This window comes from Oryctolagus cuniculus, chromosome 13, assembly GCF_051225735.1.
Source record: "Oryctolagus cuniculus isolate XC-2025 breed Fujian yellow rabbit chromosome 13, ASM5122573v1, whole genome shotgun sequence".
NCBI classification, from domain to species: domain Eukaryota; kingdom Metazoa; phylum Chordata; class Mammalia; order Lagomorpha; family Leporidae; genus Oryctolagus; species Oryctolagus cuniculus.
Genome location: NC_142879.1, coordinates 53,070,233 through 53,093,333, shown reverse-complemented (window position 1 = coordinate 53,093,333; position 23,101 = coordinate 53,070,233). Strand labels below are relative to the sequence as shown.

Here is a 23,101-nt window from a genome sequence, read left to right as displayed (position 1 = left end):
TGGCAGGGACCCAAACATTGGGCCATTTTCTGCTGCTTTTCTCAGGCCATTAGCAGGGAGCTGAAAAGTGGAGCAACCAGGAAAAGAACCAGTGTCCATGTGGGATGCCAGCATTGCAGCCAATGGCTTTACCCACTATGCCACAATACCAGCCTCCAACAGAATGTTCTTAATAAGTATTTGCTAAATAAATGAATATACAGGATATATGTTTAAGAAGTAGCATGAAACCTCCTGGGATGGGTGACAGTTTCATTACAAAGAACATGAAGTGCAACAGCTCATTTGAGATTGTGGCACCCTATAGGGTTTTGTCTTCTCACATTTTTTTTTCCTTATTCTGAATATTCTACACTGAGCATAACTGGGGTGATTGGCTGAACTTAAATGGTGCCCTATCTTGAGATGAAGCCAGCTGGGGTAATATAGATTACAGCAACATTACACTCATACTCTGGGGAGGAAGGCGTAGGACAGTTCTGGCTACTGCTGCCAACCTGAGACTCTGGCCAACCCACAGCCATTTACAAGGTCCAGTTCTTTATCCTTCCTCCTATGTGAACAAGTAGCAATAGGTATCATAGTTTCAGGATAAGATAAGAAATGGCAACCACAGAAAGGGAGGAAGGAAGTATACCGTTTAGGGAACTGACTATAAGGAAAGTTTTGTACAACAACAGGAACTGATCAAAGGAAACACTATTTTTTGGAAGAAAGTATGAAACTATGAGTTCATATCTAGACATCAACTTTGCTCTGTTCAGGGACTCATGTACCCTGCACTTTCCCATCCAGTCAATGCATTCCCACTAATATAAATACAACTGTTTTTGTCAGGTTTTTTTTGTTGTTGTTGTTGTTATTGTAATGAAATAGCTGAGACACAGAAACTTAAAAAGAAAAGAGGATCATTTAGCTCAGTTGTGGAGGCTGAAAGTCTAAACAGCACACCACTGGCTCATGTTAGGGCCCCCAACTATATCACTTCATGGCAAGCAGCGTCACAATGGGTACACCTGTGAGAGGAAAATCACAGTACCAGGAAGGAAGCCAAAGAGGTAGAAAGTGGACAGCCCTCCTCTTTTATAACAATCATCTCATGAGAACTGACTCAGGTATCCCATGAGAACTACCTTAATCCTACCAGGCCCTACCACACCATCTCCATCACCACCACTGGGGGCACCCAGCTTCCAACACATCAACCCTTGCTGAATCAACCACATCCAAACCACAGCAGTGCTCCCCTTCAAAGTCTCTAGTCTCCACTGCAAGACTTCTCTCATCACATCTAGTCCTCATTCCCAACCACTACTGACAAACCACAGCTACCACTCAGCCAACATATGTGAGTACTTCCAGGCATTTGTAGAAAAATGGAATTAAAAGTTTATTTTAGAGCAAAAAATTGTTGAAATCCATGCATAGTTATTTCATTATATGCAATTCCCACGAACTTTTTGAGGACCCTTCATATGAATGAATTTCAAATTCTTTTGAACCAAAATTAATTTACCATTAAAAATTATTTATGTTTGGGAGGCAGAGACACAGGAGACAGAGAGAGAGAGAGAGCGAGAGCACTTCAATCTGCTGGTTCACTCCCAAAATGCCCAAAATGATTGGAGTAGGGCCAGGGCCAGAGCCAGGAGCTAGGAATGCAACTCAGGTCTCCCACATGGTTGGCCAGAATTTAATTAATTACTTGAGCCATCACTACCTCTTCCCCGGTCTGCCTTGGTAGGAAGCTGGAGTGAGGAGTCTGAGCCCGGTATCAAACCACTAGACAAAATACTCCTCCCTAAATTTATGTTTTAATTCTGTTTCTCCAGAAACTTTTGGAAGTATTCTCATATCTAAGTTTCATATAAAACTACCCCGCCTAACCCATGTTTGCTCCAAGAATGGCTCCACCATCCATCCACCAGATGCCTGAGTCATCTGTACCTCTTTCTGTCCTGACTTTCAAGTGGATACCAAGAGCCCTGATTCTGGGAGAATTTCCCCAACTCATTGCTTTTTCCTTTTCACCACTGCTATGTCTTAGTTCTGGCTTTTCTCCTATGCTGGCAAGCCCACACAGCACCATTTCCCACTGCCATAGATGAGAGCACAGCTTTTTTGGGTAACACTGGGTGCCCCTCAGCAACAGGCCCGACATGTCTGTCTGGCATTCCTGCTTATCTGTGTCAAGATTGAAGTGAACCAGGACACAGGCTCAGAACGTGCCTGCCCTTTCACAGGTGCATGACTCTGCACGTGCCACCCCTCTCATCTTCCTGACCTGTCTACAAGGCCTGCAGGACACAGCCCTGGCACATGGCACCACTCTTCCTTGCCTGTCTCTAGCACTCAGCCTGGGAAAGCTACACCATTCCTTTCCTCATCTCCCCTGAAGCTGAGGGTGACAGGATGAACTCTGGTTAATGAGATGTAAGTGAAAATCTGCTGGAGAGAAGACGATTTTAGGAAATCTTTGTTTCTTCCTGCCTTTATCATAAAAATAAAATAGCTACCGTTGGGCGGCCATCTTGTGTGGCTGGGGGAGGGGGTGGGACAAAACAAGCACAGGAAGAGGTAGGGCAGCAGGGCAGGAAGGGCCTCAGGGACCCGCCATGCTGCAGCCAGCCCAATGCCAACAGCTGCTTATGGCCAGACCTGACAGTCTGACTAAGACTGCACGTCCCTCCCACCAACTGAAGTCACTGGAAGTTGGGATTTTTGCAGCTGAAAGCAAGTTTAATTGGTACAGTCACTTGTATTATAACAATCAGTTGGCATATTTCTTTTTTTAAAAGATTTATTTATTTGAAAGTCAGTTACATAGAGAGAGGAGAGGCAGAGAGAGAGAGAGAGAGAGGTCTTCCATCTGCTGGTTCACTCTCCAATTGGCCGCAATGGCCAGAACTGAGCTTATCCAAAGCCAGGAGCCAGAAGCTTCTTCTGGGGCTCCCACATGGGTGCAGAGGCCCAAGGACTTGGGCCATCTTCTACTGCTTTCCCAGGCCACAGCAGAGAGCCAGATTGGAACTGGAGCAGCCAGGTCTCAAACCGGCGCCCATATGGGATGCTAGCCCTTCAGGCCAGGGCGTTAACCCACTGCACCACAGCGCTGACCACAGGCATATTACTCTGAGACAGAAATTGCTTGATTACTTGGACTGTATCCTATCCATCTCTCTAACTCAGAAACCCTAGCACAGAGGTCTATGAGGACTCAAAACATATCAGAAGGTGGCACTTGATCAGGAGGATGCCTGTTCTGGCTGAAGATTCTCCAGCAACCTACTTAAGAGATTACAAATACATATGTAAAATGTTACCAAATTCCATCATGAAGAAATACGGACAGATTGAACTGCAGAACTACTTATAAATAACATTCTTCCTTCTTTTGGAGTTGAGTCAAGGAGTCGATGCCTTGATTATCAATCAGGGTTATAATATCAATTTAACTTTGAAAAGAAAGAATCATTTCTTTGATAAGGTGTTCTGTCTGGAGAACATGGTCACTTCACATGCATATGCCCAGCAGGACACACTTGCCAGCTGAGAAACTTAAGCAGGCATATGTCTACTCCCGAGAGATGACCTGAGTTTTCCTTCAGCTTTTCGTTAAGAGAGTCTCAGGAAGTGTATGTGCAGGAACATTAGGAACTGAGGTCTCTCTAGTGAGCTTATTACCAAATAATTGGAGGCACTTAGTACAGTTAAAGTCACTGTTTGAGAGGCTCAGGTTCCCATGAACCCTGCTTCAACTCACTACTCTGTCATCAAGTCTGGCAGACTCAGAGAGTCTCTGGGACTGTCACCTGGGTGTGAGTCCTGCTTCATATTAGACAAGACATTTACACATCTTGGCCTCAGATTTCACATCTAGAAAAAAAGAAAAAAGAGAGACAATTAAGGTCTGCTCTGCTATCCACACAAGAGTATTTTAACAATCAAAGGAAGTCATGTTAGTAAGATCAGTTTGAATACCTGAAAAGCCATGTCAAAATATAAGTATTCTCATTCTGCATATCTATTTCTTTTTTTAAAAGATTTTTATTTATTTATTTGAGAGGTAGAGTTACAGACAATAAGAGGGAGAGACAGAGAGAAAGGTCTTCCTTCTGTTGGTTCACTCCCCAAATGGCCGCAACAGCCAGAGCTACGCCGATCCAAAGCCAGGAGCCAGGAGCCTCTTCCAGGCCTCCCACGTGGTTGCTGGGGCCCAAGCACTTGAGCCATCTTCCATTGCCCTCCCAGGCCACAGCAGAGAGCTGAATTGGAAAAGGAGCAGCCGGGACTAGAACCAGCGCCCATATGGGATGCCGGTGCCATATGGGATTAACCTACTGCGCCACAGCGCCGGCCCCTGCATATCTATTTCTTATTGTCTGCTTCTTATCTTTTTCATTGTCATTGCCCAAGCAGCTGTCTACATATTTTCTTGCTCCCAGTTAATAATGAATGGTGGCCGGCGCCATGGCTCAATAGGGTAATCCTCTACCTTGCAGCGCCAGCACACCAGGTTCTAGTCCCAGTCAGGGTGCTGGATTCTGTCCCGGTTGCCCCTCTTCCAGGCCAGCTTTCCGCTGTGGCCAGGGAGTGCAGTGGAGGATGGCCCAAGTGCTTGGGCCCTGCACCCACATGGGAGACCAGGAGAAGCACCTGGCTCCTGGCTTCGGATCAGCGCGATGCGCCGGCCACGGCGGCCATTGGAGGGTGAACCAACGGCAAAAGGAAGACCTTTCTCTCTGTCTCTCTCTCTCTCACTGTCCACTCTGCCTGTCAAAAGTAAAAAAAAAAAAAAAAATGAAAAAAAAAATGGTAAGTGGAACTACTATACTTATAAACCTATGACCTCAAATAGTTTCCCCCTGGTACCTACTATCAGCAAGGCTTAGTAACTTCTTAAATCATGTGCTTTTTGTATCCCCTCTCTTTTAAAAAATGTTTTATTTACTGAGAAGGTAGAGTCACAGAGAGAAGGGGAGAGGGAAAAGAGGGAGAGGGAGAGAGGGAGGGGGGGAAGGAAGAGAGAGAGAGAGAGAGAGAGAGATCTTCAATCTGCTGGTTCACATTTCCCACATGCACACAGCAGCCAGGGCTGGGTAAGGTCAAAGTCAGTAGCCAAGAACTTCATCTAGGTTTCCCACATGCATGGAAGGAGCTCAAGTACTAGGCTAACATCTGCAGCCTCTCAGGTGCATTAGCAGAAGGCTAGAATAGAAGCAGAGGTAGAACTTGATCTTAGGCTCTCCAATATGATATGCTGGGCTTAATCTGCTACTACATAATGTCCACCCTTGTATCTTCTCCTTTAAAATCTTTTCTAACCCCCCTAAAAAAACACTCCCTCCTCCACAAAAAAAAAAAAAAATATGGAATTTCAGGCGTTAGAAACTACTAAGCCTTACCTCCTTTTCAAATATCCTCCAAATTAAATATATTTAATATTTTAGAAAGTATTAGTCAAAATTTTAGACAAATTTGTACCATTTTTATTTTCCAATAGAGAAGAGATAATCTTATTTGACAATAGAACTGCAAACTCTATCATAAAATTGGCAGTTTTAGGAGTGTAACAAAGTCAAATATTCTTAGATTCAAGAAATATTCCTCAAAAAAACAAACATGATGTTTACTGGACTGTTAACATTTCACAACTAGATTATGTTAATTGGGTTTATTTTAATGTGCTGACCTATATGAAAATACCCTGAGGAAGAATCCCATAATACACACTTAAATGGGTTTTCCTCCTAAAAATGCTAATTTTTAAAACATACTTGTTTGTTTCATACATTTAAGAGGCAGGCACATGGCAAGTCTTTTGAATATGGAATTGGATGTCCAAGGGGCACAGAATGAACCAGTATTGTTTGTAACCTTCTCTCCACTCCATGTTTCTCAGGATTTCACTGTTACTGTCCTATGATTCATTCACTACCAGTCAATAAAGTTTTCATTGAAATGGCACATGGAATAAAACCCATGCTGACAATAATTAGCCTAGCCATTATGAGGGCCAAGGAGGAAGCTACAGCAGAGCAGAACTGACACAAGACACCGGTGATGGACCAATAGACGGTTAGGTCAATCAGGGTCAAAATGAGGAAAGGGGAAGTCTCTTTAAGAGGGTGAAGGGTGCTTGCTTCTCCCCAAAAGCTACCTTTAGCAAGATAAAAGTGCCAAATCCCACTCCTGAGTTTCCAGTTTTATTACAGGAATAGCAAGGAAGTAGGGATTCCAACCTGAGTTTTGGTTTATCGTGAGAATACAAAGGAGAATTTACCAATCACACCTTTCTGATGGTGTTTTGTTTTATCAGGAACAAGCTAGACAGAATAGACAGGATTACAAATCCGGCCTTTTGATGAGTTTTTTCTCCATGCTCTGATTGATTGTTAACTGCTGTTCTGTTTTTCTCCCCCAAAATTGTGCTTAAAAGGCTCCACTTCCACGGGTTTCTCAGATCTGCCTCTCTTGGAGCCCCCTCCTGGCTGCTGCGGCAGGAGGTTTCTGACTTGAATAAATCTGGCTTTGCTCACTGCCTTGCCTGCTTGGAAATTCTTCTTTCATGTGAGACAGAACCGAGGTCACCTTTGTTCGCCGCTGTTTTACCCGTAGCACTGGGAAGATGGATTTTAAAGCATGTTTGATGATAGGGGGGATGCTCTCCTAAATCATATCTTTCAATGGAACAACTGCCTAACAGATGGGAAGCTCCCAAAGTTAAGTTCTGAGAGTTGGATTGCAAATGAGAAGAGGAACTGGAGGACCAAAAAGGCAAAGGTGCAGGTCATGAAATTGCCCTCTGAGATCCTTCTGAAAGGAAGCACAAAGCCCCAGTAATCAGAAAGAGCAGCTGAGATCGCCAAGACCAGGATGTGGACAGCAGAAGCTCCCAACTCAGTGAAGGACCAGGCAGCCATGTCCACTGGGTAGCATGCAGTGTGTGGGCAGCAGCAATAGTAATTACTTGAACCACTGGACCAGATACCCTTTTGAAGTTCAAGCAGCAAATAGGGGCAAACCATTGCAAGGAGAGCCTGCACTGGTTCCTAACAGAAATTAGTGAAAGTTAAAAGAAATGTGAAACCCAGTACTGGAAGGGTTATGAAGAAATGAACCCTTGAGGCCTCTAGCCGATTAATTGACCTTACCAGGCTATTTGGTCAAAATTACTAACAAAACATTCTCTTTGATCTATGCAGAGAACTTGCTTGTTTGCATGTCAAAACTTATTAGCTTCAAATTAGAGCTGATATTTTTAGAAAAAAGCAGTAGAAAACAGGGTCACTATGTCCATGTAAAAGTGAATTCATGCAGAACCTATCATCAGAGAAATCATTAAATAAGGCAGCAGCATCCAAAGAGAAAAAACAAGAGAATTCCCTGACATGAGAGGACAAAGCTTGCATGTGGAAGTTTTCAAAAAGCTCATGGAAATCTATTTCGAGAAAATTATGCATGGCTTTAAAATACTTATAGAAAAATTAATCTTTTCATTCCATTCACCCATGAACTTTTTGATGAGCCTCACATTAACCCATGCAAAGAATCTCTGGTCAAAAGTAATACTGTAATATTCTCACTTAGCAGAGGACAAAGTAATATTTTCCTTTTGCCACAGTACAGCAGCACACCCAGGGAACAACGTATAGGAGGGGCACACTTGCTATGGCATCCAAGCATGATGACTCTTCTGTTGGGATTAGGACAATGGTACCCTCTGCCTAGGCCAAAGGGACCAAATGGAAAGACAACCTAAGTTGTTGAAGTTTCTGATTGTTACACTTCCCCTACCTCTGCAAAATCTATTAGCATGAATAGACATATAGGACAACCTTAATATCCTCCTAATATCTGTAAACATGAGGATATTTCTATAGGAACACAGATAGATTCTACCCCAGCCTCACGTCACAGATGAGAAAATGAGTGGAAATGAGCTCAAAAACAAATGAGCTGTTTCACAGGGTACCCTTATACTCACCTCCTTTTGAGCATACTCTTTTTTTTAAGGTATCAGGGCACACATTGAGTTAACTTTCTTTGCTTTGGAGCTCATAACTGTGGGCTTAAAACCCTACCACTAAAGAGAAACACGGTGAGGTGGGTCTCATGAAACTCATGTGCCTTGGGAGTCTTCCTTGGGAGTCTTCCTTTTCCTCAACAGCTAAGTAAACATTAGACATTCATTGAGGGCCTCTCTTGGGCATATTATGATGTCAGAATCCCACACTTGGTAGCAAAGCAAAACATAGTCATAGCCAGTAGCCAATGTGCCTAGTAGAGTTAGTAATTGCCACACAGGTAGAAGTAAAACAGACTGTGAGTGACACATAATTTCCAGGGCCAGAGGTAATACATGGCCTTTTCCTTTCCAGGAATGGAAGCAATTATGACATCATCATAGTCAACCTTACTAAGAGTCAACCTCACTCTGTTACAATTGTTTTAGAAATGCCAGTAATCTTGCTCTGATTTGCTGTAAGCAAGCTATGCATCAAGTTTCTATGGCACTCTTGGCTGCCTTTATGATACCTGTGACTGATCAGACTTAGAATATGGGACATGTCTGACATGGAGATTTACAAGAGTGGATCCATGAAGTTAGATGGAGGGTCAGTAAGAGATTCAAAAGTGTGGTCAACTTTGCCCTGATTTTCAAATATTTCTACATATCTCTCAAACTTGTCTGTGAACAATGGAAATGCCTTGGCTACAGGGACAACCTGGACCCAGGTTCAATATGGGACTCATTTCTTAAGTTCACAGCTTTTAAATACAGTAGCTAAAGGGAAAAGGTGTGTGATCCTGTGTGTACTCAAAAAAGTTTCACATCATCACCATCATCAGAAGAAAATAGAATAAGATTATAAATGTAAATATTTGCTCTAAGAGATGCCTTTTCCTTGAAGCATTTGCAAGTTTTCATACATTAGTTCTACCTTTCCAGTTCCTTGTGAAGTGAGAATGGATTTTGTTATACTGTGTGTCTTTCAGCAAAGATGAAAGCACGGAGAGATTAAAGAGAGATAAGAAGGATACCCTTACTCTGAGTTCAGGTTACGAAGAATTATCTTGAACAACTACCAAATGCAAATGACTGCATTTATAACATCCATGCTTCTTTTAAAGGCAAGGGGAAAATAGAGCTTAATTAAGTTACAACTTGGTACCACAGGGCCTACACTGAAGTTGAGGTTTTCCTATGATAAAAAAAATGAAAGTCAATGAATATAACAAATACAGTTAGAATGCCTATTCTACTAGATCATTTCAAAACTTCTTAAATGTACCTATGTGTGCCTAACTGGCATACTAATTACAAGTAGTGCATCCTTGAGAACTTATTCATCATCTCATCATCTCATCCATGAGATTTCTGTGTGAGGGACCCAGATATTCCTGTATGTCCCCAAGAAGACACACAGACTCTGGGGCTTGGTCAACTCACACAGTCTTGAGGAGGTGAAGGAGCACAGAACCAGGGATCATTTCCAGACAGCAGATAACACTCCTCATTACAGCTACAGCTTTGCTACTTACCTAGGTCTTAAGTCCAATTAGGATTGTGAAATTTGATGTGGCAAACCCAGGGCATATCCCAAATTCCACTGGGTCCCAGGGCTTATGTGATGCATTGCCATTTATGCCTGCCCAAGCACTCTGCAAGAGAGGGTCTGCCAATGGCTTTCTCCCAGCCCTAGGACTCTGTCTTTACATCCTAGGGATCTGCTAGTCAGTGCTATCTCTTCAGTGCCAGCACCCTTGGGCTTGAGTGACTGCAAAAGCTTTATAGCTGTGTTGCTTGACTCCAGCTATTCTCATTTCAAGCCCATCTGTAGGCCAGGCCATTTGTCATGGAGCAGACCCAGGAGCCTACAGTGGCTCCCTATTACCTGTGAGATCAGGTGTCAACCTGCATTCTGTATCCCACCTTCAGGTCAGGGCCTCTCTCATTGGCTACCTGTCAGCAGGTGGCTCCCAGCACTGAGAGGCTGGCACCCTTCCACTCTTTCCAAGGCCACATTCACCTTTATTTCTGGTATTTGTGCTTAGCACATGTCCCTGCTTAGCAGATGTTCATGGCCCCCCAAGCTCTTTGTCATTTGACCTAATCTTACCCACGTAAACAAGCAGGTTTATCTCAATTCACCTCCTCTCTGAAGCTTCTCTGACCTCTTCAGCCCACAACCCATCTTCCTCTCAAGATCCTACAGATGTTTTCAGGGCCCTGAGCAGTATAGGAGTTAGGTACCCACACTCCACACAGCTGTCCACATAGCAGAGCCTTCCTGAGCAGCTGTGTACTATTTGAGGTCAGGGTGATTATTCCATTGGGCTGTTTTCTCATGTATCCTCACATGTTGGGTATAGAGCAGGTATATGTTAGACAGTAAACACTCCAAGACCTACAGTCAAAAAGTTAGACCTGGGTCTAATTCAGCCCTTTCATTGTTCAGACACTCCTCAACTTTCAATGAGGCTATGTCCTGATAATGTCATGTTAATTACACTAATTGCATTAATTATACTTAACACATTGAGTATCATAGCATATCTTCAACATGCTCAGAACAATTACATTAACCTATAATTGGCCAAAATCATTTAACATAAAGCTTATTTTACAATTTAAAAAGATATAAAATAAAAAATTCAAAAGATAATTTCTACTAAATATGTATTGCTTTAGCACCCTTGGAAGACTGAGAAATCTCAAGTTGGGGACCATCTATATAGGTGAAGGAACTGGGCTCTAGAGTTATCAATGAATTTCTGTTGATGATGACTTGTCTGAAGAGAACTCAGAGCCCCATCCTGAGTTAAATGCTTTTGCACCTCCTTTCCCCACATTTGCTTTGTCTACAAAGGATCATTCAGCACATCTGAACATACACGCTTTTCCTAACAACCCTCAGCGAGTCTCTGGACTTTTTCATTGTATGAATTTAGTCTGACATCACCCATGACACTCAGACTTACCAACTCCATGCCTGAGTGAGTGTCGGGTACAGGGGAAAGCTGCTCTGCCATGGTCTTGCCCTTGGCCATCCAGGAGTGTAGGGACTGAGACACTTGAGCTGGGCAGGCCAGAGTGCAGAAGAAATCCCACAGGCACTCCACCACCCTGGGTCAATAGCACACACAGCCGGGGCTCAGTGCACAAAGGATGAACACACCAACTCACAAAACATAGCTATGAGTACAGGGAAGAAGCACACCTGCACGGGCAAGTGCCAAATACATCTCAGCCTCCTGGGTTTACCTTGACAGAGACATGGGAGTTCAGCCCGAGGTGCTGAAAGAACAAATGCAAATTTCAGTCATGCCCCAGAAGCTCCTCAACTTTCGATGGGGCTGTATCCTGATAAGCCCCCTGGAAGTTGAAAATACCACGTCCAAAGTTCAGGAATTACACTTCATGTGCTGAACACCATAGCTTGGTCTAGTCTCCCCTCAGCAAGCTCAGAACACTTACATTAGCCTACAATGACCAAAATCATCTAGCGTAAAACTTATTTATAATAAAGAATAACAGAAAATTGCCTCTTTAGTCTCCTCCCCTTTTCTTTAAATTTGTTTTCTTTCTCTCCGTCTTTGTTGGTTTGATTCCTCACCATTAGCTGCCCTGAGGTGGCAGCGGAGGGCGAGGGGGAGTAGCAGCGGATGACAGATTGCTTATCCACGCCACAGCGCTCATCCCTGCTGTTGGCAGGGTGGGAATCTGCACGGCTCATCCGCACCGCCCACCTCCTGCAGCGAGGTGCATCTGCTGAGCTGGCCTGTGGGCGACAGGCTGTTTTTCTGAGATGCCTCATGTTGGAGCACTGGGTGGCAGGTGGGCAAGTGATATGGGGGCTTCTCGCCCCAGCTCAGAATTTCTGAGTCAGTCTGACATGTAGGCAGCTGCAGAACAGCCTCCCCAGCATCTTTAATTAACTTAATCCACCTAACCAAGGCCTTTAAATAATTGAGTGCCTTGGTAACTGGTGTTCAAACATTTGAAGAATTTCTGTTGCAAGAATATTTTAACCTTTTAATTCTAGCTTAAAACAGTTCACTCCCCCTCCACCACCACCTTGTTATTCTCAAGCTGAGGCCATATCAAAAATATAGTATTTAAGGAGAAAAAAAGAGGATGCTTGGATCATCAACAATGAGCAAGGAACCATATTTCAACAACATCATCTGAAACCGTAAACCAGCCAATTTGAAAGCATATGGAAAAATGAAAATGATGCAGTTGTTTTTCTGAAAGGCACATGACAATTTTCCCATCTTTTACAAACTGTAAAAACTATTTATGTGTTCATTTGAAGCTGCTAGACTCCAAAGATGTTAAGTTCTCTTGTGAAAAATAAATCACATTTGTCTTATTTACTTCCTTGATTCATTCTTATATTAAACTTGGTTTAATATAAGCCATTCCCAAAACATGTACTGAAGACATTTACTTATTGCTCTTTAGGCTACATAAAATGTAGTTTCTATACTGAATTATTACATCAAATACTAAGTACCTTATAGTTAAATATAAAAAAACATGAAACAAGTGCTTTTTTTCTCAGTTTTCCAGAGTCTTAAGTAATATTAAATTGGGAAACAATATTATCATTTAGATATTCTTTCTTAGAATACAAGCTGGAGTATTTAAATTGTTGTAAAATATATTCATGAAATGGCAGCTAAGCTTATAAAGAATTCACACTCTCAATCTGAAATCTCTCTTCTAATGATTGACATCTTATTTTTCCTTCAAGGTCAAATTCAGATAGAAATTATCCTTCAAAAGCCTTCTTGGGCCTCTGAGGTCAGGTCACCAACATGTCTGATATAATCTGAAATCCTGGCATGCTGTACAAATGGAACTCACTGCCACCCACCCCTAAGTGTGTCCTTCTTGATACCACATAGCAGTGGGTTGTGTACCTCATGCAGACCCCGCTACACATCCAGTAGGGATCTCAAATTCAACAGGCCTGAATTCCAGACCCTCCATCCAAAATCTGCTCCTGCAGCCTTCCCTCTGTCCAACGAGAGAAACTCCAGCCTGCCGGGGCTCAGGACAAAAGCCTTAGGATCATTCTTGACTGTTATTCTTACACTGCACATGCAATCCATCAGCAAGCTCTGTTGGTTTTGATGTGAATACTTATCCAGAATCTGCCCACCCCTCATCACCCACTTCCACCTTGCTCTGAGCCACAAACAGGCCTCCCCTAAGTTATTGTAACAACCCCTCTGCTTTCACCCTTGCCCTTCTATAGAATCCAGAGTCACCCGCTAGGATGGTTGGTCAGATGATATCACCCCTTCACTCAAAATCTGCCAGTGCTTTCCACCTCACTCAGAGAAAGACCAAATGCTTCATAATGGCCAAGGCAGTGCTACACTATCTGCTCCTTCCTTTCTGGGTATCTCCTCACTCGCCCTCTCACTCAGCTCCAGCCCCAGTGGCTTTCTAATTGTACTTTCCATAGAGGCCTTTTTTCTAGAACACAGCTCCCCTGATAACTGTCTAACGTGCTCTCCACCTCCTTGCTCTTTACTCATATGTCATCTTCTTAGTATGGCCTTTCTGGACACCTTAGCGCAGACTGCAATCCTACAGCTCATCACATCTCAAGCACACACTAATTCCATGCTCCCTCCCTCACTTTAGGAGTCTCTCAAGCACTCATCTAGCAGACTGTGCATTTCACTCCTTATCTCCTGGGCTGTAGCTCCCTCTTGCACTAGGTTGACACAGCCAGGAGGGAAACCACTGCCTCACTACAATATTCCTGGGTCCCTTATCAATTCAAGGGCTCAACACTTACTCAGGAACGAGGGCCTTTCTTCTCTTTAGATCACGAGGGGCCTTACATGGAGCATTGAGTATATATGAGGCTCACAGATACTGATTTTCGATGAACAACTTCAAAAGTCATTTCAACATTTAAGCCTCTGTTTCCTCATTAAAACAATAAAGTTATATCTAAGCTCTCTTGAAAATGAGTAACATCTTTAGAATATTGATTTACAGAAAAGATACAATTGAGGGAATATGCCTTAAATTGCCCTTTTTGAGTGCCTACTAAGTGCTAAGAATGTCAACATAGTCCTCATCCTCAAGGAGTTCACTTTTGGGAGGACAGACAGGAAAACAGATAACCTCAACACAGTGATAGAGGTGACAGCTTTCTGTTAAGAAAACTAGAATATTTCCATATAAGTTAGTATACAAGGTGTTATGGGAACCAGGAGGTAGAAGGCTAATGGACTGGGACAAAGAAAGATGGGGACGAGACCTAGAAAGACAACCAGAAAAGAACCTGCTTCTAAGTCCTGTGTGTGCTGTGCTCAGCGCGTCCTTGGGTAGCACTCTCCCCTGGGATACAGGTACTGCTTGAGCCTCCCTTTCTCAGTGCATAGTTGTAACTAGAGATCTTGTTTGGACTGTACTGAGAGCCAGGCAATAAAACCAGGCTTGAATAAACCTCAAGAGCTTCTGCAAAGCTCAGTGGAGAGGGGACAGTGGGTGGCATGAATTTGAACAAACAGCTTAGCTCGGGCCACAGCCCAAGTATTAACAAGGATTGAGCATTGTAACTGGAGCCCCCAACTCTTATCTCTCTTGTGCAATCCATTGACACACTCAGATAAATGAAAAATAGCATTTTTATCGTTTGACAATCCCTGAGAGATGCCCTATGTTTTTTTGCTGTCTTTCCTCTGAATCTACCAGCAGTGATTCTATGGCATCTGCATTGCCTGCCTGTCAGAGTTGTCTGGGAGCTTTCTTACCCAAACCCCCTTGTTGGGCACTGCTAACTAACTCTACAGGGGCTTTACAAGGTAGTTTATTCTTTCACAAAGCAAGTCAGCTCCAGCCAGTGCAGCTCATGCAAAAAGGTGGAGTCTAGCCTGGGATCAGAGAGAAGCAAGTTAAGAAGCGCTGCCGATATCTAACATAAGCAATTAATCTCATCAATAAAACAATCGACTCTGTATTGCACATTAAATAAGGGAAACATGAACACCACTCGAGAACAACAGATAAGCCCTGTCAGTCTGATTCATGCTCAGGGAGAGTTACATGCAGTCCTTTCAGGTGTATCAATTCCACCTCCAACACCCTTCCCCTTCTGCCTTCATTACCAGACGTCAGGTCAGGGCCATAACTCTGCCATGTGCTACTGTCAGAGTAGCCCCCAACTGAGGATTGTACCAACAATAAGGAACCTACCCAGAATGATCATCGAGAGAGCACTGATAGCATCCAGGAGATTGAGGGTCGTGGAAGTTAAGAAAACACCAAACACTTTGAGTTTTCTGATACACAGATAACTCTCACCCATGCCAATAATAGGCAACATGAACCCAGAACAATGGAGAAGTTAAGTACTTCAATACGTCATAGATTTAGCTGTAATTAGCATGAAAGAATGCCTCTTGAGAATGAAATCTAGTATGGTGCAACTTTCACTATACCCAAGACAGTGTGTGAAGGAGATGGCGTTTTCTGGCCTGGAACCAAGCTTGCTGTGTCAAACCATATGGAATTGCCATTTTAAGAACTTAAGATTGGCAAGGGCACATGCTCCCACCTTACATCACTCTTCCCCACAAGCAGTCCAAGGAGCAGAGCCATGACACAATGTGTCCTGAGTTCCCCTCAGCTTACCAGTACAGATTCTATCTTGACAAGACTTACAGGTATGTCATAAAAAGCAAAACATAATTTCTTTCAAGTTACAGCCATTTATAATAGTAACAGTATGTTCCAAGTACCGTATAACAGGCACAGATAACAACAATTTATTGTTTGGAAAAAAAAAAAAGCCCAACCATCCTTTAAACTACAAAGAAATGACGCTGCATAGGCTAGTATGGGTTTGCAGATTTGAACACTAAATAAATATTTGCTCTCTTTCACAATGATTGTATAGAAATGCTTATAGAATTTATTTCACACTTCTCTACCTTCTTAAAGAGAAGCATGCCAAGCTATTTTTCTTGATGACTCAAGAACATGAATAACTAGATTGAGTTCTACAACAAGGATGTCCTATGAAGATACCTGTGATTGTTTGCTCTAATGGCAAAGACTCAAACATCCTGTCTTGTGCTCCTGTGTTTCTTTCGTTTTTGTACAACTAACAGCTAAGTATCTGACAGCTAAATACTACAAAGTACCTGTAATAAGAGAAATTTAATTTCTCACAGTTTTGGAGGCTGAAGTCTAAGATCAAAGTGTCAGCAGGTGTAGTTCCTTCTGTGGCCCCTCTATGGCTGGCAGATAGCCACCTTCTTGCTGTGTCCTCATTTTCTCTTAATCACCTCTTTAAATGCTCTTTCTCCAAACACAATCACTTTCCCAGCCCTTGGGTTAAGAGTTCAACCCATGAATTTGTGGGAGACATACTTCAGCCCAGAGCAACCTCCTATATCCAGCTGCTCCATAAAGCTCAGGCTCTTAACTTAGATATACCTGGACTCAAAGGAAGACCACGTCACTTCTAGCTTTGTGACCTGAGAATTCATTCAACCTTAAGGTCAGTTTCAGCTTCAATACAGGGATGATATGATACCTACAGCTCATTGGTTCCTTGCAATATATGGAAGATAATACATGCAAACACTGTCTAGTGCATGCAAACTGTGGAGGGAAACTGTTTTTCTACTTTCTGCAAAATGTCCATTCCCAGTATTTTAGTTTTGTTACTTATGTTTCCCTATAGCTATATCCTCTTTAATCTACTGTGATCTCAAAAATCTAACACTTCAGGGCTGGTGCCATGGCGAAGTAGGTTAATCCTCCACCTGTGCCACCAGCATCCCATATGGACGCCGGTTCTAGTCCCAGCTGCTCCTCTTCTGGTCCAGCTCTCTGCTATGGCCTGGGAAAGCAGTAGAAAATGGCCCTAGTGTTTGGGCCCCTGCACCCACATGGGAAACCTGGAAGAAGCTCCTGGCTCCTGGCTTCGATCGGCATAGCTCCGGCTGTTGCGGCCATTCGGGGAGTGAACCAACAGAAGAAAAACCTTTCTCTCTGTCTCTCCCTCTCACTGTCTGTAACTCTACTTCTCAAATAAATAAATAAAAATCTTGAAAAAAATCAAACACTTCAACATATAGAATTAAATATAAATAATATAAATATAAATATAGAAATATAAATTAAATAAAGGCTTAAAGTTGAGACCAAAGGCTCTGCTATGAATAAAGATCACAAACCAGTGCACAGGACTTCAGATATGTCTTCTAAATGATATAGAGTTGGCTTGTTTATATTTGTTATTTCTATTCCAGATATAATATGGAATTTACTGTTTATTTTAGTTAGAAAATCAAAGTAAAGTGTAGCTTTGTCACCATTAGAAAAAAGCAGTGTTGTAAAACTGACAGAGAACTAAGGGCATCCTACAATAAACAACCGTTTGTTTGAAAGTGGTTGCTGGTGGTGATGCATAATTTAGATGTTGCATACCACTTAACCCAACATCACAAAGAAATCTGAGAAGCCAAAATGTCTTACAGAAAGTGTGCCAAATGCAAGTACAGAACTCAGAACTACTCTTGAAGTGCCTTGCATGAATCATTCTCATGCAGATGAAGTTTTTCCATAAAGGACCAGATGGTAGATATTTTAGGTTTAGTGGTCACATGGTTCCTGTCACAACTACTCAATCTGCCATTGTAGCCAGATAGCAGTCATAGACCAAACGTAAACGAATGAGTATGGTTGCATACCAACAAAACCTTATTTATGAATTATGAAATCTGATTTTCATAACACTTGAATGTTTTAGAAAATAGAATTTTATTTTTTAAAGTATTTATTAATTTATTTATTTGAAAGGCAGTGAGCAGACAGAGACAAAGAGAGATCTCCCAGCATCTAGCTTACTCCCTCAATTCTCACAACAGTTGGGGCTGGGTCAGGCTGAAGCCAGGAGCCTGAAACTCCATCTGGGTCTCCCCCATGAATAACAGGCACCCAACTACTTGAACCATCTCCTGCTGCCTCCCAAGGTATGCATGAACAGGAGTCTGGAATCAGCAGCAGAGACAAGACTTGAACAGAGACACTCCAATAAGAGATGCAGGTATACCAAGTGGTGTCTTCGCTGCTCTGCCAAATGTCCACTCTCAGTATTTTTGTTTTTATTTTTCACACCATTTGAAAACTATAGAAACCAGGCTACACAAAAGCAGGTGATGGGTTAGGTCAGGCAGAAGAGTGGTAATTTGCCCTGCTCCATTCTAAACATTCAACAACTGTTTGCTGATGGTAATAACACATTTCTCCCAGTGAAAACAAGGTGCAGACTAAAGACCAACCCAGCAACTTGCCTCGCCTCCCCTCCCCCATTTCCTACGTTCTGTTTTGGAATACTACCAATGCTATAGTAGCTCCTCACCTGCCTAAGTCACAGATCACAATAAAGCAAGCTCAAGTACGTTCCCTTACTGGATACGTGAAATAAGAGTTTCAAAACATCTCTTCACAAACAGGGCTAGGCGGCTTCCTGACTAAAGGCACCATGGCTACAGATGAAAGAAAACAAGCACTAAGCTGTCATGTGGTTCCCATTTACAAAGCAGGGACAAGTAGTGACAGCTTCTAAATTGTACAGATACAAAAACTGTATTTTACCAAACATCCATCATTATGCCATGGCCTTGCTTAGACAGGATGAATAAAAAGTAAGCTTACAGTAAACCAACATTGCAAATTGTTAAGAATGAATGACATTGCTCAAAGTTTTAGAACTCTATTATAAGATAACTTTAATTTGAAAAAATCTTACTCCTCAAGTATCATGGAGACCTTATTTCCTTGATCTTTAAGGAAAATTATCTTAATATAAGTTATGTGGGAAATACAAGAGTCTATTATATCTCCTTTTACATTTATGCAACCTTCTCTGTAAGAAGCTCAAAAGTGCACTGCACTCTTTCTTCCACTCTTATATGATCCCTATGTTCATGTCACTATGTCTTCTTTTTAAATCAATGGTGATAGAGTTCTGGATATGCTATTCCAAATCTGGCACCTTGGCATTTAAGGAAACAGTAGGAGCAGACAGATCATGGCCACCTCCTCACTCTTCTCCCTTGAAGGAAATCAGAAAAGAATCTTCTGACCTCCCTAAGATGAAGACTCTCATTGCAGAGACATGCACCCCTACCCTGTACCTGGAGGGAGGGAATGTCCTTATCCATTTCTGAAGGGTCCTGTGTCAGTAAAACTAGTATTAAATAGATGTGTATGATTCTCTGTTCTTAATTTGCCTTTAATCATAAGTGTGTCAGCAGCCATGGACCTTGGAATGGTGAGAAAAGACATCTTTTAGGGCTGGCACTGTGGTGTGGAAGGTTAAGCCTCTGCCTGCAGTGCTGGCATCCCATATGGGGGCCGGTTCAAGTCCTGGCTGCTCCACTTCCAATCCAGCTCTCTGCTAATGTGCCTGGGATAGCAGCGGAACATGGACCAAGTGCTCGGAAGACCCCAATGAAGCTCCTGGCTCCTGGCTTCAGTCTGACCCAGCCCTGGCCTTTGCAGCCAATTGGGGAGTGAACCAGCAGATGGAAGATCTCTCTCTCCCTCCTTCTCTCTCTGTATTTCTGCCTTTCAAATAATAAATAAATCATTAAAAAAAAAAGTCATCCTTTCTCCCCTACAAGGGGAAGTAAAGAGATGTTAAATTGTTTGCTGGCCTTGGATGAGGAGAGAATGAAGGGAGCATTGGTGAAACTGCCAATCTAAGTCTCTTTCCAAACAGACCATGAAGACTTCACCCTGTGACTTCCAGAAATGGAAACTTGCACTTTCTGAGAGTGAAAAACACATTTTGACGTAAATGTGCGCATGCACCTGTTATAGGATGACTTCCAAGAACACTGTCTTTATAATGCCCATCAATGCTGTCCTAGACAAGTCAAGGATGGATTATGCTGATGCACTCACAACTGTCTCAGCGACTCAGCACCAATGGGATGAGAAGAGTTTTAAAGGCAATTTAAAAACACATGGCTAATAGCCACCTGAAAAAATAAAAGCGATTCCAATACATTTCAGTTCACATAAAACAATGTCCTTTTCCAGGACATTTTTTTCCTTAGTAATTAAGTCTATCAGCTTTGCTCTAAAAATTGTCTGAACTTCTGGCACAGAATCAGTGTTTTGAGACCAAAGAATCTCAACTTAGTCAAATAATGGATGAGTACAAAACTAATAGGAGAGTATCTTTCATTCAGACTACTTTTATTCATATAACAACAGCTTATTGACCCACTAGTTGTACAAACCAAAAGGCACCTTTTTCAGTTAGTCTATCCTTACATGTCCCTTGCCCTGATTTCCTAAATGACCTCTTGTTTTGCATGAATGCAGACTTTCTTAGGAACTACAATGTAAACTGCATACCAATAATAAGACATTTATCCCTACCTCCATTTTTACAGCAGCTACATTTTTGTTAATTTAAAAGGGGGGGGGGATTATCAAAATCAAATTCATTTTTGACACTGAACTAGGTCCACACTGATGACAGTATATGAGCATCATCAGTGATAGCAACACTCAACAGTGCACTACCTAGCACTGTTCTATTCCTGTTCCATCTTCAAAATACCATTACTAAGAAAACACTAAAAGCTGTCATCGTTGTTCAAAATGTTTACCCAACACTGTGACCTGGCTGTAAACATTCAGCAGCCCAGTGGAGACTCTCACTTCTGGGAAGAATGAATGAGTCTCAATCTAGCACAGACATGAACCAAAAGAAAGGCATGGCAACTTCTAAGCGGTCTGAAAACAGAGCTAGAGAAAGACAACAGAGACAGAATTTGGCAAAAGAGTACACATTCTTTGGGAAGTGAGGTAACAGGTCTGTCTTGTTTAAGGATACCTTAAACACAGTTTTAAAAACATCACAATAGCAAGCTAGAATTACACTTCTATTTTAGGAAAAATTCACATCGGCTTAGTAATTCACCCCAGACTCACGAATAATTGTTTTATGTCATCTACTGTATTATTACTCATCACCAAATGATTACCAAAGCAAGCAACTAGGTATAGCCCAAAGAGGATTATAAGCAAATGAACCCCAGGAGGTGGACAAGAGGCGATAATCCAGGAAGTGTCCTAGTCCTAACCAAAGGGTTTGTTGAATCACCTGGAAGGGTGGAGGCAGATGGAGGGGTTACAATGTGTTCCAGGCAGGGAACTCCCAAGGCCCAGACGCCGGGAGTACATGGGTAAGGAAGATGTGTGTGACCTTGTGCACACCAAGACGGGCCATTGTAAGGACTGGATCTCACGGATGCAAGAAGGGACTGTGCCGGAGGCTCGCCCGGCGCCTCCGTCCAGGTGTAGAAGCCTGGCAAGCCACAGCCAGGGAACCCGGGCCTCGGTTCACCTCACCGGGCAGGGTCGGCGCCCTGTGGCAGGCGCCTCTTCTCCTTCACGCCGGGACGCGCCTCCCTTCCTGAGCGTCCTGCGGCTGCCGCTTCCAAGTTCACCCGCCAGCCTCCTCGCACACTTAAAAGTTGAAACACCCGCTGAACCAGGGTGCCCGCATTTTGGCAGATCACAGGCCATCGATGTTCCCTCGCCTCTCCTCTCCCCACCCGTCCTACTCTGAAAAGAAACCCGATCGACCGGTGAGCTCAGAGGTCACGCGCCAAGGGCCCAGTGATGTCACCCGGCTACCCCAAACTGCCTACCGGGCACAAAAGAACCGAAATAGGTACGCTTGAGCGCAAGAGAGGTCACCCTTGGGAAGGTGACCCGTAAGCATAGTGTCCTCAGACTCTGCGGCCGCAGGGGCCCTCCTGAACCAGGGCAGGAGGAGGGTGAGCGCCAGCGAGCACTGGCCGGTGTTTCCCAGCCCACTAGCTGCGCTTGGCTGCCAAGGGGCTATAGATCCAAACTCCAAGGCCCGGCGTAGGGTATCCGGCGGCAGGAGGCACCTGCGGCCGCCCAGACGGAAGGGCGTAGGGACCACTTCCCAAGAGTTACGAGCGGCAACACCCAAGTCCTGTTCCGCGTCCACCTCGTGGTTTCCGGCTCGCAGCACCTGCCCTTCCCGAGTCACTGCAGCAGGGACCCGGGGAGGGACCTGGGAACCTGGGAGTGGGCTGGAGGGGCCTGAAGCGCCCTAGGGGTTGGAGGGATGGAGAGCCGGGGGCACTCTAGGGGCAGGTGCTCTCAGGCGACAGGCGGGCCAGGGGAGCTGGGACAGGGGTTGTGGGGCGAGGTGGCGTTCTGGGGGGCCTGCGGCGGCCGCCTACCTGTGGTGGACAGCACGGTGCTGGCGAAGAAGAGCGCGGAAGCGAAGTCCCAGTTCCAGTTGCCCGAGGCGTTGCTGCGCACCGACACGCCGTAGTTGTTGGCCTCCAGTACCCGGCCCAGGAACTGTTCGAGCTGCTGCTCCGACAGGCACTCGTGCTCCTCCACGAAACGCCGCTTCAGCTTGCGCAGCTCCTGGCGCAGCAGGTCCTCGTAGGGCAGCTCCACCGAGGAGAAGACCACGGCACCGAATACCAGGTAGAGCAGATAGCCGAGAACCAGGAACCCGAAGCACCAGGCCGAGCGGTGCCGCTCCACCAGGCGCACGCACGAGCTGCCGGCCAGGGACTGCAGCATCTTCGCCACCGCCGCCGCCAATGCCAAAGCCGAAGCCTACGCCGCAGACCGGCCGGAGCGCGGCCTGCCACCCCCTCCCGCCCGCCGCTCGCGCCCCGGCTCGGCCCGGCCCGCCGCCTGCTGTCCTGCGCGCTCGCCCGCCCGCCACGCTCCTCCGGGCGTCTCCCAGCGATTGGCTCCCTCCGGCGCTGTTTTTCTTCCTTCTTTTCCTGTTTCCTCGCAATATAAAAAGCCCAGATGATGTGGCGCTGACGTGGTTGCCGGCTCAGGTAACCCGAGAGTCGGCGCGCAAACTTGGCCCGAGCGCCGGGCCGAGGAGACTCGCCCGCCCCACGCCCGCTCGCAAGGGGTGAGCCGGGGACTCGGTGAAGCCAGACCCTCTCTCTGCCCGGCCGCCTCGGGCTACTCCCGCTCCTTTTTGGGGGCCAGGAACCGAACCCCAGCAAACTGCTCCGG

At 44.3% G+C, this 23,101-nt stretch overlaps 1 protein-coding gene across 2 annotated transcripts in view; it reads right to left on the bottom strand.

Moving 5' to 3' along the window:
* Positions 1-22,653, bottom strand: part of KCNK1 (potassium two pore domain channel subfamily K member 1) — a 44,128-nt gene extending 21,475 nt beyond the window's left edge. The window contains exons 1-2 of one of the 2 annotated variants that reach the window (XM_089311218.1): positions 22,291-22,422; positions 3,813-3,876 (exon numbers count right to left, since the gene is read on the bottom strand). In XM_089311218.1, the coding sequence (XP_089167344.1) occupies positions 3,813-3,834 (22 nt within the window). In that variant the 5' untranslated portion in view covers positions 3,835-3,876; positions 22,291-22,422. 2 annotated transcript variants of the gene reach the window in all.
* Positions 22,654-23,101: the final 448 nt, after the last annotated feature.